The sequence below is a fragment of the Perognathus longimembris genome, chromosome 3, assembly GCF_023159225.1.
Source record: "Perognathus longimembris pacificus isolate PPM17 chromosome 3, ASM2315922v1, whole genome shotgun sequence".
Taxonomy (NCBI): domain Eukaryota; kingdom Metazoa; phylum Chordata; class Mammalia; order Rodentia; family Heteromyidae; genus Perognathus; species Perognathus longimembris.
In genome coordinates, this window is record NC_063163.1 from 74,154,968 (window position 1) to 74,174,400 (window position 19,433).

A 19,433-nucleotide genomic window follows, 5' to 3' on the forward strand; every position below is an offset into this window, starting at 1 on the left:
GCCGGGAGCGTGGGGGCGGGGGGGGGGCGTACGGGCCTGCGCGTGCGCAGAACCCGCGCGCGTGAAAGGCGGGAAAAGGCCGAATGGAGCGTCTGGGAGTAAGCGCGGTGTCGGCGTCCTTCACGTGGAGGGCGGGCGAGCGGCCAAAGGAACAGCCCCGATCTTAGGCTTCCCCCTCAGGACGGAACCCGGCCACCAGTCCTCTACCGCCGAAGCCGCTGGTCGCGCGGTCTCCGCTGACTGACTGACGGACGGACGGACGGGGCGGGGCTGGGTGGGACCGACTCCCCCGAATCGGCGCGCGCGGCGGGGGCGGGGTAGCCGGGGGCCGGCCCGGCCCTGCGCCACCCAGGCCCAGCTCCTTCTCCTTCTCCCGCTGCTCCTCCCGTGAAGCACAGTGCCCCATACGACGCCTTTCAGGAGTCAGGGCCTCGCTGCGCCTCCGTCCTCACCTGGGACCCCGCAGGTCTACCCATCCGGAGCCCCCTGTTTTGGGGCCCCTCTCCAGGGTCTCAGGCAGGGCCTCCCCTCTCCTCCACGGCGGCCTCTCAAGCACGGGCTGTGCTCGCAGGTGGACGCGGCCCACGGAGAAGACACCGAACCGGAGCCACAGCCCATGGGGGACAGCAAGGAACAGCCGCAGGGCGAGGACAGCCGCGAGGAGGAAGCTGGTGGCGGACCAGCTGGGTGAGGAAGAACCTTCCAGCAGCTTCTGTCGGCGACGCTCTTGAGGGAGAGCCGGCAGGCCTGTTTCTTTTTTTTCTTTTTCTTTTTTTTGTGGGGGGCGGGTGTCCTGGGGATACAGCAAGGAGCTAGTAACCTACACATGGTACACGCAATACACACACGTCTTTCTTGCGTAGGTATCCATAGAGTTCAAATCCACGCCTCCCCCCTCCCCCCCACATGCAGACCCCAAATCTGCACATGCACAGTCCTTGCTAACAGATGGCTTTTAGTGTTTCCTTAGACACTCTACAACTCCTTCCCTAGATTTGCAGTCATCTCGGATGATCAGATGATACCTGTTGTAGAGCCATTAACTTTTACTTTTAGGATTACTTTTGTAATCCTAGCTGCTCAGGAGGCTGAGATCTGAGGATTGAGGTTTGAAACCGGCCCAGGCAGAAAAGTCCATGAAATTTATCTCCCCAATTAACGACCCCGAAGTGGCTCAAGTGATAGTTCCAGCCTTGAGTGAAAAAGCTAAAGGACAACACCCAGGCCCTGAGTTCTAGCCCCAGTGCACACACACACACCTCCCTGTTACAGGATAATCCAGTGCCCAGTAGGTGGGGAAAAGAGTGACTAGAAGAGCCCAGCCCAGGTAAAAATTTCTTGACACCCCTCTTCCCAGCTAAACAAATAAAAAGCTAGATGTAGTAGTTTGTGCCTGTCATCCTAGTTTATATACAGGATCACACATCCTAGTTTATAAAAGATCACAATCCAGACTGGTCTGAGCATAAAGGTTACATTGTAGTTGGGGAAAAAAAAATAGAAAAAAAAAAAGCAAAAGGGGTTGGCGTGTGACTGAAGTGATTAGAGCAACTGCTAGCGGGTGCAGTGCCCTGAGTTTAATACCCCAGTATTCTCCACCACCACAACAAAAAACTTTACACAGACTATGGCTCCTGCCTATAACCCTAGCTACTCAAGAGGCTGAGATCTGAGGATCACAGATTGAAGCCAACTCAGGCAGACAAATCCTTGAGATTCCATCTCCAATGAGCAAGAAAAAAAAGAAAAACTGGGCTAGAAATTCCATCTAACCAGTAACTGACTAGAAGCATGGCTCTAGTGACAGGGTACCAATCAATGGAACACGAAGCCATGGAGTTCAAATCCCAGTATTGCCTCCCCCATCCACACACTCATACACACACACGTATGTATATATATACATATATATATGCACACACATTGTAGTCTAATAAAGTATGAAACTGCATTATATGAGAAAGACTTTTTAAAAAAAGAGCCATAGCCAAGCACTGCTGGCTCAAACCTGTAAATCCTAGCTATTTAGAAGGCTGAGGTCTGAGGATTACAGTTCAAAGCCAACCTGGGCAGGAAAGTCCTTGAGATTTATTATTTTTTGCTTGTTTTGTTTTTTGCCAGTCCTCGGGCTTGAACTCAGGGCCTGAGCACTGTCCCTGGCTTCCTTTAGCAGAAGGCTAGGACTCTACCACTTGAGCCACAGCGCCACTTCCAGCTTTTTCTATATATGTGGTGCTGAGGAATAGAACCCAGGGCTTCATGTATACGAGTCAAGCACTCTACCACTAGGCCATATTCCCAGCCCAGTCCTTGAGCTATTTATCTCCAATTAACCACTCCAAAAGTGGCAGTACACTAGCCTTGAGCATAAAAGATCAGGTACAGCACCCAGACCCTGAGTTCAAGCTCCAGGACAGACAAAAAAGAAAAGAGCCATGCAGGGTGCTGGTGGCTCATGCCTGTAATCCTAGTTACTCAAGAGGCTGAGATCTGAAGATTAGCCAGCCTGTGCAGGAAAAATGTGAGGCTCTTGTCTCCAATTAACTGCCAAAAAGGTTGGAGATGGAACTCTGACTCAAATGGTAGAGAGCCAGCTTTAAGCAAAACAAGCACAGACTCTGAATTCAAGCCTCAGGACTGACACCAAAACAAAACAAAAAGACAGCCAGGCACCAGTGGCTCAAGTCTGTAATCTTAGTTACTCAGGATGCTGGGAACTGAGGATCACTTTTCAAAGCCAGAAACCAATGGCCTGCTTGGGCAGAAAAGTCCTTGAGACTCATCTCTAATTAACCACCAAAAGCTGGAAGTGAGGCTGTGGCTTAACTGATAGAGTGCCAGCATTGAGTGAAAAAAGGTAAGGGAGCTGGAGCCTTATGGCTCACACCTGTAATCCTAGTTACTCAAGAGGATGAGATCTGAGGATCATGGTTCAAAGCCAGCCTGGGCAGTAAAGTCCATGAGACTCTTATCTCCAACTGGTCACCAGAAAACTGTAAATAGAGCTGTACCTTAAAGTGGTAGAGTGTTAATCTTGAGCAAAAAGCTCAGGGACAGTGGCCAGGCTCTGAGTTCAAGCCTTGTGCACAAGACTGCCACAATTAATTGGTAAAGGGGGGAAAAAAACCACGGGATTCTTCCAGGCACAATAATGTAAACTTCCATAAAGCAATATGCCTGTAGGATGTAAATGTTGTGTCTCCTGTAGTGCTACTATATTGTTTCAGATATAAGAAAGAAAAAGTCTATAGTAATGATGTGATTCTGAGGTTTTAATTTTTTCTTTATTCTTGATCTGAGACCAGAACTCTGACTTAGTACCTGCACCTGCTTTTGCTCATTGGTTAGTGCTGTCTTCCAACCAAGCCATGCCTCCAGCCCCTTTAATTTTTATTTATAAAAATTTTTGTATTGACTTATTGGTGCTATGAGATTGAACCCAGGGCCTTGTACATGATGTTATGATTTTATTCTGATTTTAGATTTTTTTTCCTCCGGTGTTGGCAGTGGAATCCAGGGTCCCATACTAAGCAGTGCTCTACCACTGAGCTACAACCCCAGCCCCCATTCTGAACTGCTAGTCCTGGGACTTGAACTCAGGGCCTGGGCACTGTCTCTGAGCTCCTTTTGCTCAAAGTTAGCAATCTACCACTGAGCCACAATGCTACTTCTGGCTTTTTCTGTTTATGTGGTACTGAGGAATGGAACCCAGGGCTTCATACATGCTAGACAAGCACTCTACCACTAAGCCACATTCTCAGCCCCTGAAATGTTTTGTTTTGAAGGTGGGGTCTCATTATATAGCTCAGAGTAATGCTGTGATCTAGGCTGGCCTCAAACTCCCAATCCTCCTGACTTTGCCTCCCAAGTCCTAGGATTACAGGCATGCACCACCACAAGCAGCTTGTTCTAAGTATTTTTGATGGATGGTTGTTTGATATTAGCCTGTGGATATAAGGAAGTCACCCATAGCAGTCAGAGGGCACAATATGCTCTGAGAAAAAGATAGGGGTGGGCAGTTTAGATGGAGGCTCAGGATGTCTGAGCAGAGGGGTACAAGTGAGGCATGTGAGTAGAGAGGACCCTTCTCCAGGAGGGAGGTCAGTGCTGGAGCAGCATGATTTAGGAGGGAGATACCAAGAAGTATACAGTTGGACTCTGTATGTTCATCTTTTAGCTTAGGGTTTAGAATAGAGATACAAGACCACATTGGTGACAACAATGGCTACCTCACAGGATGGCATGTTGTTGTTAATGCAGGTTTACTGGAATCAAGCTTTGCTTGTTTCCCTACCTCTTGTCTGGCTGGTTCTTACAGAGTTGGCAATAGACCACCTGGGTCCTTTACACAAGTTGGTCTTCCTTTGGACTGAAGTATAACAGGCTCCCTCCAGTGGCAGTGTAGAGAACAGATTGGCGGGGACTAGGGAGGTCAGGAAGGATCTAGAGACAAGATAATGGGATGGGCCCCTGATGGATCTATGGAGATGGTTAGAAGAGGTAAAATTTGAATATATTTAAGAAGATAGAGATGAAAAATTGCTAATGGGATCTGGAGGCAAATAGCCCTAAGCAAGCCATGCACTGGTGCCTCACACCTATAATCTTGGCTGCTCAGGAGACAGATAGGAGGATCATGATTTGAACCCAACCAGGATAGGAAAGTTAGTAAGACTCTGTTTTGTTGTTGGTGGTGGTGGTCGTGGGGCTTGAACTCAGAGCCTGGGCTCTCCCTGAGCTTTAGTACTCAAGGCTAGTGCCTCTTCCACTTTGAGCCACAGCTCTAATATATGAATGCATCACCTCCCCCCCCCCCCCCGCAAAAAAAAAACAACCAGGTACCCTTTGCCCATAATCCTCAGTGACTGTGTTCTCCTCAGCTCTGTAGCCACTGGTCTGTTTTTGTCTCTCCCAGGGTGCAGGTTCTGGAGATTTCATGTGAATGGAATCATATGTGGTCCTTTGTATCCAGTTTCTTTCACTTGGCCTATTTCCAAGGTTTTTCCTTGCCACAATATTTGCCAGAACTTTATTCCTTCTTACAGCTAAACAACATTCTGTCTTTCGAGTCTTTATTTAATCATTAGTATGTTGGTGAACACTTTTGCAATGATGAGTAATGTTGCTATGAACACCCATATGCAAGTTTTTATCAGGCACCCAGAGCTCATACTTGTAATCCTAGTTACTTAGAAGGCTGAGAGCCAGAGGATTGGGTTTCAAAGCCAGTTTGGTGAAAAAAAGGCAAGATTCCATTTCCAGTAAGGCAGCAAATGTGGCTGTGGTCATTCACATGAATGCCCAGCCCAGGAATGACAGATTTCTAGAGCTAGAACTCATGATAGGACAAAGGCTAGAGCTGCTACAGTGGGAGTCACTGTGGTGGCTGTGAATGAGAGCTGTTACGAGAGAGAGAGAGAGAGAGAGAGAGAGAGAGAGAGAGAGAGATCAAAACAGGCAGGGCCTTGGGGACTCCAGACAAAGTCAGCTTCCCTTATCTCCCCCATTCCTTGGCTGAAAAGCAAGCTATAGTTTGGAATAGATCCTAGTTGTGTGCTGTCCACCATAGACCAGAGAAAGAGGAGGAACAGCTGATCTTTGTTTGATAGTCTTACGGCAGATAGCCTGTGTGGCAGAGACTTCATTGCTAATAGTTAAAGTGTTCAAGGTGCTCCACAAGAACCCAAAGCATATGGGTGAGGATCAGTGCCTAGCCAGCTAATAGATGCTGAGCAGATACTCAGCATGATTAAAGCCTTAGTACATTTCTGGAGAGATAATAGAGATGAAAACAGGCTCAGCCACTTGGAGTCAATCCCCTCCTCCTGGCTGTACTTGCTCAACATCACTTTGCCCAAGAGCCAGAAATTCAGCTCTGTTTCTTCTTGGAAGAAGTTTGATTAGTTCTTCTCCTAGGCCCTCTGCTCTCATGGTCATAAGTGGCTGGCAGATTGTTTACTTGTTTATCTGTTAGAGGCCACGGAGGGAGGGCCCCAGCAGCAGGGCCTCAGCAGCGGGTGGCTCTGGCTCACAGCCTGCCAGTCACAGCTTTACCTGGAGCAAACAGATGGTCTCTTCGCTTAGACCCATTTCCTGGGGTCCTGCCAGCCTGGGTCCTGCTTGGGAAACTGTCCTAATCCTTGCAGCTAGGGACTTCATAGGACAGACAGAACGGATGAGTGCTGAGCAGTATGTAATAGCCCACACACCCATACTACCCCCCCCCCCCCCCGCCACCCGCAGGTCAGACACACTGGGCACACTTGTGTTGGGCTTCTTTCATGTCAGGCCTCAGGCCAGGATTTGGCAACAGAAGCCAGCCCAGGACCTGGGGAAGCCAGTGAAGAGGACACCACACATTTTGTTTATTAAAGCTAACTGGTGAATGCAGGCCCAGGGAAGCCTGTGACTCATTAGCATCCTGATTCATATGCAGCTGCTGAGTATTATGAAAAATGAAATAGAAAGGATGAAACCTCCAGAGAAAAGGCTGGAAAAAATAAAGAAGCTCTCAGCAGACATCTGATGCAGGCCTTTGTCCCACCATGAAATATAAATTGATTGAATTCAAGTGATTTTTCACCATTTGCAAAGCTGTGGTTCTTGGAGCCTTAGGAAGGAAGGTCTCAGAGCCAGTGGCAGCTTGAGCAGATTGCGGACAATGACACCTGGTAATCTCATTGATTTGAATTTCAGGGTTTTAAAACTCTTCAAGGGGTCTTGGAGAGATTGAGACAAGGGAAACTGGGTAGTACAAGGTGTGTGAGCAGGAGTGATGGTACCAGCCTGGCAGTGGCTCGTTCATTTTGACATTTGGCAAATATTTATGACGCATTTGGGGTACTGAGAAGTCTAGCTGAGCAGAATGTGGCCCTGACCTTAGCCTTCGGGGCACTGGGGGGGGGGGGGGTCTGAAATGTAGAAACTGTGGTAGCTTCCTTCCTAGTCAGTTGGGGGGGGGGGGCGGTGATGCGGTTAGGAAAAGCTAGAGGGCTGCTTTGTTGTGGAGGCAGAAAAGGAAAGTCACCTCAGCTGAAGGCTGATAGGTCAGGGATGTTGTGGAAGGTGGCAGACTGCTGGGGATAGAGACAGAAGAACACAGCAAGGCCAGGCTGGGGACATGGCTAAGGAGCCAAACACTTGGCTAGCATGTAGGAGGCCCAGAGCTGAAGTCTCACCACCAATAAAATAAAACAGACTGGAAAGAGGGTGTACGTCTTTGTCATGAAAGGCCTTTTCTGCCTTGTGAAGAAATTCAAGCTTGATCCTGTGAAGGGCTAGGTGTAGGGGTACATGCCTGTGGTCCTGGCATTTTCTGGGCACTGAGGAGAATCTCAAGTTTGAGGCCAGCATGGGTTATATAGCAAGTTCAAGACCAGCTTGAGAATCTATCTTTACAGAAAGGGGGGCTGTTAGTGTTGCTAAGTGGTACAACACTTGCATTTGCCTAATATGTGCTAGGCCCTGGGTTCTATTAGCAGCACAAACACCCAACCCCTGACTCCAAAATAGATATATAGTCGGAGTTAGTGGCCCAGGCCTATAATCCTAGTTGCTCAGGAGGCTGAGCTCTGAGGATCATGGTTCAAAGCCAGCCAGGGTAGGAAAGTCCATGAGACTCATTTGTTGTTGGTGGTGGTGGTCATGGGGCTTAGACTCTGAGCTTGGGTGCTGTCCCTGAGCTCTTCAGCTCAAGGATAGCACTCTACCACTTGAGCCACAGTGCCTCTTCCAGTTTTCTGGTGGTTCATTGGAGGTAAGAGTCTCATGGACTTTCCTGTCCGGGTTGCTGGCTTTGAACCACAATCCTCAAATCTCAGCCTCCTGAGTAGCTAGGATTGCAGGCATGAGACACCGGTGCCGGGCCATGAGGTCAAGAGTCTCTTATCTCCAATTAAGTATCCCCCACGCCCCCTCCAAAAAAGCTGGCCACTCAATTCAGGAGCACATATACAATTAGAACTATACAGAGAAGATTAGCATGGGCCCTGCACAAGGATGACACACAAATTCGTGAGGCATTCCATATTTTGTTTTTGCAGATATAAAAAATAAAAAGCTGGAAATGGAAAAAAAAAAGCTGGAAATGGAGCTGTGGGGCTGGGAATATGGCCTAATGGCAAGAGTGCTTGCCTCGTATACATGAAACCCTAGGTTCAATTCCTCAGCACCACATATATAGAAAAAGCCAGAAGGGGCACTGTGGCTCAAGTTGGCAGAGTGCTAGCCTTAAGCAGAAAGAAGCCAGGGATAGTGCTCAGACCCTGAGTTCAAGCCCCAGGACCAGCAAAAAAAAAAAAAAAAAAAAGAAAGAAAGAAAGAAAGAAATGGAGCTGTGGCTCAAAATGGTAGAGTGCTACCCTTAACCACAAAAGCTCAGGAACCTGAGTTCAAGCTCAGAACTGGAACACACACACACACACAAAAATATGGATAGGGGCTGGGGATATGGCCTAGTGGCAAGAGTGCTTGTTTTGTATACATGAGGCCCTGGGTTTGATTCCCCAGCACCACATATACAGAAAACGGCCAGAAGTGGCACTGTGGCTCAAGTGGCAGAGTGCTAGCCTTGAGCAAAAAGAAGCCAGGGATAGTGCTCAGGCCCTGAGTCCAAGCCCCAGGACTGGCAAAAAAATATATATATGGATAGATCGATATCTAAATCTATCTAAGATAGATATCACCCCATACTGTAAAGATCCTTTGGAGAAAGAAAAGGCAGAGGGAACAAAGTTGGAGGGGTGTGTAAGGAAGAGATGGGAGCAAGGGTGGGAGAGCAGGTATCAGGATCAGGGCTCTGGGTATAGAAGGGAGACAGCAGAGGCCTGAGCACAGCCCTGGAGGTCACGTGCTGGGACTGGCAGGGGAGGGTAGATAACAGTGCTCGCACTAAGAGCCACAGTGTGGCATGCCCACAGGTGACCTTGGCAGGAGTTGTTTTATTTGAGAATAGTCTTAGGAAGTATAGGTGTCTCTTTCTAGAATCTTGGCTTTCGTAGGGATGACAGGAGGTAGCTGGCTGAGGAAGACCTCTGGTTGAGTGGAAGTATTTGTGAGAGATCTTGGTTGCTTAGTCTGCCTTATTGATGCTCATTTCAAAGAAGCAAGTTGCTATAAAACAACAGTGGACTTGGGCATCTGACAGGCGTGTGTGTGTGTCCTGGGGTTTCAACTCGGGGCCTAGGTGCTGTCCCTGAGCTCTTTTGCTCAAGGTTAGTGCTCTACCACTTTGAGCCATAGTACCATTTCTGGTTTTCTGGTGGTTTGTTGGAGATGATAGTCTCGCCTGGGTTGTCTTTGAATCATAACCCTCAGAACCCCTGCTGCCATTTCTGTGTGAATGAAATAACGGGGAAAATTGCTGAGTATCTCCCACATGGACAACCACCTCAGTCCTGCTTAGGTTCATTCAGATCCCCCACTTTTTCTGGCAGCAGTATGTGTGGGGAAGGTTCCTGGGAATGGAACCCAGGACCTTCTGCCTTCTAAGCACACACTGACTGAGCAACCACGTCCCCAGTCCCAACCATAGGGTCTCAGAATCTAGAGGGTAAAAGTTTTACCCTTTCAGAAGTCAGGTTCCTACCCTTGTATCTTCAATTCCAGTACCAACCGCCAGGGGGTGATGGAGGGGAAGTCAGGACCCTACTTCTCTCTGGAATCCAGCATTGAAATCCTGAAGAAGAGAGCCCAGGAGCTCATTGAAAACATCAATGAGAGCAGGCAGAAGGACCTTGCACTCATGGCCAACTTCCGAGACAGCCTCAAAATTAAGGTGACGGGCCTCAGCGAGTGGGAGGGGAGGTGTTCTTTAAAGGGGAGGTGGAAGGAGCCAGACACCAGTAGCCTCATGCTTATAATCACCTCTACTCAGGAGATGGAGATCTAGAGGTTTGTTGTTTGAAGCCAGCCCAGACAGAAAAGTCCATGAGACTTCATTTCAATAAACTAGCAGAACATTGGGCTGGAGGTGTGGCTCAGGTGGTAGAAGGCCAGCAGAGCAAACAAGTCAAGAAATTGAGAGACCCTGAGTTCAAACCCCAGGACTACCAAAAGCAAAAAGAACTGAACTTACAGGCAGTTTTACTGTCAGTGGAGTTTTTTGCCCCATTTTAATAACATACAGAAAAGAAATCCACTTAGAACAGATCTGGTGATGCCTCTTTTTGATCTTCTAAGATCATTAATTCTTTGAAAGGTCTCGGATCTGACAGAGAAGTTAGAGGAGAGGATGTACCAGGCTTACAACCAACACAGCAAGATCATTCAGGAACGGCTCCAAGAATTCACCCAGAAAATTGAAAAGATTAGCCAACTGGAGACAGAGCTCAGAGAAGTCTGCCACACTGTGGAGACCATGTACAATGACCTGTGTGTCCAGCCTGAGGTAAGAGCCACTTGCTCATGGGTTGTAGCCAGGCAGTTCTGAGGCAGGGGACTTGTGATGGTTTACCTAGAGTAAATATAAACAGAAACCAGGGAGTGTGTGTGTGTGTGTGTGTGTGTGTGTGTGTGTGTGTGTGCGTGTGTGTGTGCGTGCGTGCGTGCGCGTACGCGCACACCAGTCTGGAGGCTTGAACTCAGGGACTGAATGCTGTCCATAAGCTTTCTTGCACAGGCTAGTACTCTATCACTTGAGCCACAGCTCTATTTCCAGTTTTTTGGTGATTAACTGGTGGTAAGAGTCTCACAGACTTTCTACCCAGGCTGGTTTTGAACTGCAGTCCTTAGATCTCAGCTTCCTAAGTAGCTAGGATTACAGGTGTGAGCCATTATCATCCTTACCTCCACCCCCATAACACTGAGGTTTGAACGTATAGCCTCATATTTGCTAGGCAGGTGCTCTACCATTTTGGCCACTCCTCTAACCTTTTTTATTTTTTGAATAGGGTGTGGATTGTAATCCTCCTATTTATACTTCCCACATAGCTAGGATGACAGGTTTGTGCCTTAGAGCCCAGCTCTGCCTTATTCTTTTTTTGTTGTTTGTTTTTTTGTTAGTCATGGGAGTTGTCCCTGAGCTTTTCTGCTCAAGGCTAGTGCTCTACCACTTGAGCCCCAGCTCCACTTCTGGTTTTCTGGGGATTAATTGGAGACAAGAGTCTCAGACTTAACTGCCTGGGCTGACTTCAAATCATGAAGCCAGATCTCAGCCTCCTGAGTAGCTAGGATTACAAGTATAAGCTGCCAGGCCTTATTCTTTGTTATAGTATCTTTTGAACTTTTTTTTTTTTTTTTTTTTGGCCAGTCCTGGACCTTGGACTCAGGGCCTGAGCACTGTCCCTGGCTTCTTTTTGCTCAAGGCTAGCACTCCGCCACTTGAGCCACAGCGCCACTTCTGGCCATTTTCTATATATGTGGTGCTGGGGAATCAAACCCAGGGCTTCATGTATACAAGTCAAGCACCCTTGCCACTAGGCCATATTCCCAGCCCTGTTTTGAACTTTTTACCTGGGCTGATCATACTCCCTATCTCTGCCTCCTAAATAACTGATTGTAGGTATAAGTCACTGAGCCTGGCCAGTTGGTTTTTGTTTGTTTGGCATTGTTTGGGATGGAACCCAGGCTCTCATGCATACTAAAGCTTACACCCTGTCAACTGAGTCACTGAGGAGTGCTAGTGAGCTCACCACCAGTCCCAACTCCAGGAGCCACAGTCCCTGCAAAACCCTCACTACCCTTGCTACCTTGTTTGGGGGTCCCAGCATGTATGGTAGGTTGAGCTGAGAAGCAAAACAGTTGTCATTTCTCCTCATCCTGTGGTCAGCTGAGTGGTGACAGAAGCACGACGTCCATCCTATCAGTCAGAAGAGACTGTTCCCGCTGCCCGCAGCCCTGAGGCCTAGGAAGTACCTCACTCAGCTATGCCCATCACTGCAGAGCAGAAGACTCCAAACAGGGGCCATAGACCCCAGTGTGTTTGTCTGTCCTGTGGAACACCCGTGAAACCACTGTAAAGTAGTGAAAAGTAAATGTGCCCACACCTTGGGGTCAGATGCATAGGCTCTTTATTTTCTTTTCCTTCATCCTACCCCAGCAACAGCATGAATAAGGCATATGGCCTGGGGAGGGAAGGTGGTGGGCAGTGCACCCACTAGGGGCTTCCTGGGGCCAGGTCTCCCAAAAGTACCTGAGTGTCACTTCCCTCTCCCTGCTCCTCAGCCAAGAAGCTTCTACTGTAGGGTGAAGTCAGCTCATCACCTTACCAATGGATCCAGAAACAAAATCCTGTCTTCTTTTGAAGTAGTACATCTGAATGCCTTTCCACCGGAAATGTCCATATTTTAAAAATAGCATCTCTCTCTTGTCACCGTACAATAGGGTCCATCTGCCACATTCCTGACTAAACTTAGAGCACAGTGGGCCCAGAGTCCTGCCAATGTCTCTTCAGGAAGGGGCTTCAGAGCATCCGGGAACTCTGAAGTGAGTTTACTTGCCAACTGTGAATGCTTGAATTCCTGTGATTGCTCTGCCAAGGATGAGCGCATGGATATCATGTGTACCTGTACAGGATTAAGACAGTCTTGTTAGAGTCTGTGCTGTGCAGAGCTCTCACTTGGCTTTTTCCCCTCACAGCCTGTACTCTATCACTTGAGCCACAGCTCTACTTGCGGCTTTTTGCTGGTTAATTAGATGAAATCTCTTGGACTTTCCTACCTGGGCTGGTTTTGAGCCCCAATCCTCACATCTCAGTTTCCTGTCTAGGATTACAGGTATGAGCCTGGTTTACTTTGGAGTCTTCACAGCTCATAATTGCCTATTAAGTCTTCAAGGTTAGGGCGATGTACAGATCAAGTGGTGGAGCACTTGCCTAAAAGTGGGAGGCCCTGAGTTCTATCCTGAGTACTACCAAATAAATAAACAAGTAGATAAAGTCAGTCTTCCTGTTCCCTTAAGCTGTCACTTTAGAACAGACCTACAAAGATGGCCTCTATAGACCACTGAGGGAGATTCACATCTTAGTGAGGGCCACCTGGAGGAACCTCACAGACCACCATTTGGGCCAAGCTGGGAAGATTTTTTTTTTTTTTATGGTTCTGTAACACAACTTATAACTTGGAAAACCCAAAACACCCAAGTTCTTTGTGCTATACCCCAGAATGCAACAGGTCTGCCCCTTCCCCCAGCTGCAGCGTCCCTAGCTCACCTGGCCACACCTCTAGTTGATTAAACGTTTGCTTCCCAACCCTGTGACACTGCCTTCCACAGAGGATGAGAGATCACACACACACACACAGACATGGTGGCCTCTTTGGTTTTTCCCCTTTGTACCCCTGGACCCAAGCTCTCCATCACTCAAGCCATGCCCCCTGCCCTCATGATGACATGAGGGCTAGGAAAGCAAACAGTCCACAAACCATTATTATTGACTCCCCACCCTAAAACAGTCTATCTCAGAGCTACCCTAGTGTTCCCACCTGGTATCCCTGCTTCCAGGGGCCAAAGGCAGGTCTCCCCTTAGTCACACAGCTCCCTCCAAGCCTTCATCTGCCCATCCTCACTGCTTACCATTCTCCCATGAACCCCTCTCAGTAGTTCTGGTACATTCCATCTAGTGACCCATCAGAAACAAGATAGAACTGGGGGGAGCCTTGTCACTGAGCTTCACAGGAAGATATCTCATATACATGCTTCTCTGCCTAGAAGCTTCTGTCAGAGGAGCAACCATCTCCCTCTATCTGCATGGCTCACACCAGATTGAAATTTTCTTTCCAGTCACTCTTTACTCACTAGATTGAATTTAGGGCCTCTGGTATGCTCATAGACCTGTGCTCTTCCACTTGAGCCATGCCTCTAGTTCTTTTTATACTTTTGGTTTTTAAGATAGGATTTAATGCTTTTGCTTGGGGCTAGCCTTAGATCTCAATTCTTCTACCTCTGCCTCCTGAGTAGTAGAGATTTCAGGCATGTTTGTAACTATGCCTAGCCTTCTCTTTCCTTTCTAATGATCTTTTTCCACATCTGTCTTCCCCAAGCCAGTTGAGATCCCATTGTGAATTACCACCAGCTGTGAGGTGTAAATGCCACAGTCTGCAAGTGCTTTTCCTTCTCTGAACAAAAAATGGAGTGTTAACTCTTGCTGGTCCACAGAGGTGGTCCGTAGATCTCAGGGAGGGGCAGTGAGAGGGGGCTAGGGACACTGTGCAGGCCGCATCGGAGCCCTTCACTCCTAGAGGCCCTGTGAGCAATTTGCCCCAGGTCACACCACTAGGTGACAGCGGAAGTAGCATTTAGCATGTCCCCAACCCTGTTGTCCCTTTCCTGGACAGCCCCCCCCCCCCCAGCCCATGGTCTGGCCCCTACCTTCATAGGTGTTCACAGCCTCCAAGTTCATGGCATGCCGGATCACGTGATACTCATCACAAATCCCATTCCCCCCCAGTATGTCTCGGGCTTGGCGGGCGATGTCCAGGGCTTTCCCACAGTTATTCCTCTTGAGCAAGGAGATCATTTCTGGGGTGGCCCTGGAGGTGACATATGTAACAACCACTGTGTCCCCTCTGGCCTGAGCAAACCCAGTGAGGGTAGGGGTTCCTGGTGAGGGCCCATTAAATGAAAGGACAACCATGGGTCCCTGGCCAGCATCTGGAAAGACCTCCAAGGAGGGCTCTTGTGACAGGCTCTCCCCCCAAGTGGAGGGCCACAGGGCTCACATGATAGCCCCTCCCCCACATGGCCCCTACTTGTTTTGGTCTTTCAAGCGCCCAAGCTGCAGGCAGGCGTGGAGACCCAGTGTGATCTCAGTGAGCATGTCTGCCAACTTCTTCTGCACCAGCTGGTTCCTGGCCAAAGGGACGCCAAACTGGATCCTGGATGGGCGAGGTCAGGTGAAGTCTGGAAGGAGGCCTTCACCTCAGTCCCCAGGCCCTGCTGCTTCAAGACAACATTCCCAGGCTGCCCTCAGCTCCTGGGTTCACAAGGCCCTTCAGTGCTCAGGACCACTTCTAGGACCTTCACAGAGCAGGGAACTAAGTCTGGTGATAGGGACTAGACAATTATTGGGGTACAGGTAGAGTACCCCACAACCCTATCCCCAGGAGCTCTTGCAGAAGCCCACACACACCTGTCCAGGGCATACTGGCGGGCAGTGTGCAAACAGAACTCAGCAGCTCCCAGCACACCCCATGTGATACCAAATCGAGCATTGTTGAGGCAGCCAAATGGTCCCTGCAGGGTGGACAGGAGACACTGTAAGGCACTGCGGAAATCACTGAAGCAGAAGACGCCCCCTCCCATACACCCCAGACAAGGGGATTGGCCATTCAAACCACAGCCTAGAAGCAGAAGTGCAGGTATGGTGGTCCTCACCTGCCTACTGGTTCTGGAAAAAGTTTGTGTGTAGTGGAGCTTGAACTCAGAGCCTGCGTGCTGTCCTTTAGGAAGGCTAGTGTGCTATTACTTGAGCTAAAGCTTTACTTCCAATTTTTGGTGGTTAATTGAGATAAACATCTCATGGACTTTCCTGCCTGGACTGGCCTCGAGCTATGATCCTCAGAGCTCAGCGTCTTGAATAGTTAGGTTTATAGGTGTGAGCCACCAGCACCTGGCTTTGCACATAGCACACACCCTAGGTCTGGTACTCAGGTTCAAGAGGTTGATGTAAATAGATAGCTGAGCTTCAGCAGCCCTACTGTATGCTGGGTCAGATGCTCAGGGGTCTCCTTCACATGGTCCCTGCCTGAGGAAGGTGAACCAACAGGTGATCTGACACCAGAGCCCACAGTGCAAGCCACTCACTGCCAGGCCAGACACGCTGGGCAGCATGTTCTCCTCAGGCACCTCCACACCATCCATGATGATCATCCCAGTGGCCGAGGCCCGCAGGGAGAACTTGCCCTCAATCTTGGGGGCTGACAGACCACGCATGCCCTTCTCCAGCAGGAAGCCCCGGATGCGGTCATCATCACAACGAGCCCACACTATGAACAGGTCAGCCACAGGTGCATTGGTGATCCTGGGGGTAGGATGGTCAGTGAGGAGTCTGGCTGCTGTCCCTCACTCCTGTCCACCCACAGCCCAGGCCCCTCACCATGTCTTTGTCCCATTGAGGGTATAGCTTTTGCTCGATGGGTTATGGCGAGCTCTGGTCTCCATGCCACCGGGGTCACTCCCATGGTTGGGTTCAGTGAGACCGAAGCAGCCTAGAATCTCCCCCTTGGCTGCAAGCATAAGAGAGGGTCATAAGGCTGCCAGGCTCCCACTCATTCCCGAAACAGATCAGCTTCTCCACTGATCCATGGCCTGAGAAAAAAGTCAGTTCAGGCCCTGCTTTCAGATTACTCAGGTGATGGAGGACAGGACTCCAGGCCATAAGCACAAGGCTACCAGGAAAGGGGCCCAGGAATTCAGGAAGGGCAGTTGTCTTGAAAGGCAATGAGAAATTCAGCAGGAGAAGAGTTTGAGGAAGCACTGGAGGCCAAACTCAAAGGACAGTGCACCTGCCTAGCAAACATAATGTCCTGAGTTCAAACTCCTGTGCTGCCAAAAGAGTGATCAAGGGTGTAGCAGAAAGGTCAGCAGTGATCTGGTCACATGAGGCTTCATGGATCCCATTAAGTTAAGCCTTTAAACTTTGGACTGGGATGTGAAGCACAGAGAGCAGAGCAAATCAGGTGGGAGATGATGAGGCCAAGGCTGTTCCAACTGGGCCTTAGAGCATGGCAGTGGTCCAGGTGACCACTGGGGGAATAGGGAAAGAAGGTAGGCTCAGGAGATGGCCTCAGGACAACAATAAGTGTGCATGTATATACTCCACAAGTAGAGGCGAGAGGCTCACCCAGCCGGGGAAGGTACTTCTGCCGCTGCTCCTCACTGCCATAGGCATAGATGGGGTGCATGACGAGGGAGGATTGGACACTCATCATGGACCTGTAGCCGCTGTCTACCCGCTCCAGTTCTCGGGTCAGGAGCCCATAGGCCACGGATGAGACCCCAGCACAGCCATAGCCTAACAATAGTAGGGGAAGGGTAGGTAGGACAACACAGGGGCCAAAGTCCAACCCAGGCTTGGACCCAGATTTTCTAGGGTGGGGCATTTTAGAAGGCAGGCACAGAACTGGCCCTGGCTGCTGGGGGAATTTCTTGAGCCCAATCCCATAGTCACTGGTGGGAGAAATAGCTAGCCCTATTTTACAGATTGGAGACCAAATGGGTGTGGCTCCAGAATGGAGGAGTGGCTCCTCTGGAAGAGCTTTTGCCCAGAATACTCTTGGGTTCAGTCCCCACTCCCACCAAATGATAACAACAAAATTCCACTGTGACTCAGAATGAAAGGGGCTTTTCCCAACACAGTACCGTCTGCCGATAGTGGAAAGACTCTTCCCTACCTTTGATCGTGGGTCCCAGCACACCTAGCTCCCCCATCTCAGAGACCATTTCTCGATGAAAAACTGCCAAGGGACAGACAGAGCAGAGCTCAGGCCCAGCCCTGGGCCTGTAAGCCCCAGTCCCAGGAATAGAGGGACCCCACGGCTAGAGCGGATGAAGCGGTCAAGCAATGGCAACGGGGTGCAGCCCCACAGCGCCGGCCCTCCCGCCTGGGCACCTTCATTGCGGTTGGCCAGCAGGATTCGAGGCATGAGTTGCTCCTGGCAGTAGTTACGGAAAGTGTCCCGGATGAGGATCTCGTCGGCTGTCAGCTGCTCCTCCAGCACCAGAGGGTCCCGCCAGTGGAACTGGGGGCCAGAAGCTGGGACAGGAACCTCGGACTCGCCCATCCCAGCCAGCCCACCCACCACCGCGCCCTCCCCAAGACGTCTAATCCACAGCCGGAGTTCCCCTCCCCCATAGCGCTCCATAGGCGGAAGCCGGTCGCAAACAGCGGAAAGACGAACCTCGTCCGGCCACGCAGGGTCAGTCCCACCCGTCCGCGCCTCGGACCCCCGCCCCGCCTCCCTTCCCGGACAGAGTCCGCTTGGAGACGAGTCCGCAGGGATCCTTACTTGTGGCCGCTCGGCTCTGGGTCTTCCCTCCCTTCTCTGCAAACGCAAACAGGAAAGTCACCCCGGGAAAGTGCCCAATGCCCTGTTCCTCCCGCCCCACTCCGACCGAGGTCCTGCACTGACCAGTGGGCGCCGGCGCCGAGCCCCACGCACGCAGGCCGGGCCGGCGACTCAGCAGCCGCACGGAGATCCTTCTCAGGGCCATGCAGCCAGGGAACGTTACAACCGCCAGCGATCTGGAGAAGCGGGACGTCGGGATACCGGGGTTCCCAGCAGGAGCAGAGGCCCAATGCGCTCTCTTCACCTGGAGCCTCGGGCGCCTGGCGAACTGGGGAAGCTTTGGACGCAGCTGGAGGTGGGCGGGGCGGAGGCAGGATGGGACTCCTCATTGGTTCTTTTCAAGACCCGCTTCTCTCTGGCCCCGCCCTTTAAAGGGGCTACTGGCTCTCCGTCGGCGGAGGCCAGAGGCATAGGCCTAAGTACCTTAGGCCCTTTAAGAAGCAAACCAGGAAAGGGGCGGAAGGCAAATGCACCAATCTGATTGGTCAGCTGCATCCCTGCTCTGATTGGTCCTGGCGGCGACCCACTCTTAATCAACCAGTTGGTGGGGGAGTGTGCTGTAGGACCTCAACGTTAAGTGAGAAAATTTGAGGCACAAGAAATGAGTGTCCTGGAAACCAGGAGGCCAGACCTTTAAGGTCTTCTTTAATTGAAGTACTGGTGGAGGGAAAGGTGGGCTGCCAGTGGGTGTTCCCAGCCCAACCTGTATGCCCGTCTATCCCAGAGAACTGGAGTTAACTCTGTAATTGTGTGTGTGCGTGTGTGTGTGTGTGTGAGAGAGAGAGAGAGAGAGAGAGAGAGAGAGAGAGAGACTCTCTCTTCAACTTGCTGGATTTTGCCTAAGTGATTATGTGTTTGTGTGGATTGTGTTTCTTTTCTTTTCTTTTTTGTGGGTTGGTCTTGGAGCTGAAACTCAGGACCTGGGTGCTGTCCCTGAGCTTTTGCTCTCAAGGCTGGCGCTCTACCACATTGAGCCACAGCACCATTTCCGGGTTTTGTGTGCTTAACTGGAGTCTCACAGACTTTCCTGTCCAGATTTGCTTGGAACCAATCCTTAGATCTCAGCTTCCTGAGTAGCTAGGATTACAGGCATGCGCTATGACTGTCCAGCTGGATTGTGTTTTTCTGCAGTGTTGTGTACTGTAACAGCAGTACACAGTGATTATTTCTACATAGGTGTTTGCCCTGATGTCTGTCTGTATGTCTCCTCTCTCTTCCTTTGTCTCTTTTCCTCTCTCTTTCTCTCTCTCTCTCCTCTCTCCTCCCCTGGGGCCTGGGCCTATCCCTTAGCTTTTCCACCATTTTCCATCAAGACTAGAGTTCTACTACTAAAGGCTTTTTTGGAGATTAATGGTAGATAAGAATCTCAGATTTTTCTTCCCCAGCCTGGTTTCGAACCATAATTTCCTGACCACATCCTCCTGGGTAGCT

General features: G+C 50.1%; 2 protein-coding genes and 1 non-coding gene across 3 annotated transcripts; 2 read left to right on the plus strand and 1 right to left on the minus strand.

The window, feature by feature from the left end:
• The first annotated feature begins 384 nt into the window (after positions 1-384).
• Positions 385-11,849, plus strand: Syce2 (synaptonemal complex central element protein 2). Its single transcript, XM_048342416.1, has 4 exons — positions 385-687; positions 9,607-9,775; positions 10,199-10,387; positions 11,768-11,849. Exons 1-4 carry the CDS (start codon positions 617-619, stop codon positions 11,837-11,839), a joined length of 501 nt encoding a protein of 166 aa, XP_048198373.1. The 5' UTR covers positions 385-616; the 3' UTR covers positions 11,840-11,849.
• On the plus strand, positions 7,932-8,033 carry LOC125349855. Its single transcript, XR_007210651.1, has one exon. It is a non-coding gene; the product is annotated as a U6 spliceosomal RNA (small nuclear RNA).
• Positions 11,850-11,991: 142 nt separating the features above from the next.
• On the minus strand, positions 11,992-18,278 carry Gcdh (glutaryl-CoA dehydrogenase). Its single transcript, XM_048342399.1, has 11 exons — positions 18,066-18,278; positions 17,943-17,978; positions 17,546-17,689; positions 17,328-17,390; positions 16,778-16,948; positions 16,031-16,160; positions 15,739-15,955; positions 15,065-15,168; positions 14,685-14,810; positions 14,305-14,465; positions 11,992-12,503 (listed from the first exon to the last, which is right to left on the minus strand). Exons 1-11 carry the CDS (start codon positions 18,145-18,147, stop codon positions 12,430-12,432), a joined length of 1,308 nt encoding a protein of 435 aa, XP_048198356.1. The 5' UTR covers positions 18,148-18,278; the 3' UTR covers positions 11,992-12,429.
• Between the last annotated feature and the right edge of the window lie 1,155 nt (positions 18,279-19,433).

Coding starts and splice junctions, on each gene's coding strand:
- Syce2 (XM_048342416.1), top strand. CDS start 617: ATGGGGGACAGCAAGGAACAGCCGCAGGGCGAGGACAGCCGCGAGGAG. Junction 688..9,606: donor GCTGGTGGCGGACCAGCTGG/GTGAGGAAGAAC, acceptor CTTCAATTCCAG/TACCAACCGCCAGGGGGTGA. Junction 10,388..11,767: donor ACCTGTGTGTCCAGCCTGAG/GTAAGAGCCACT, acceptor TCCTGTGGTCAG/CTGAGTGGTGACAGAAGCAC.
- Gcdh (XM_048342399.1), bottom strand. CDS start 18,147: ATGGCCCTGAGAAGGATCTCCGTGCGGCTGCTGAGTCGCCGGCCCGGC. Junction 17,690..17,942: donor CCAGAGCCGAGCGGCCACAA/GTAAGGATCCCT, acceptor TTCCTGTCCCAG/CTTCTGGCCCCCAGTTCCAC. Junction 12,504..14,304: donor GGCTGTGAACACCTATGAAG/GTAGGGGCCAGA, acceptor AATCCTGTACAG/GTACACATGATATCCATGCG.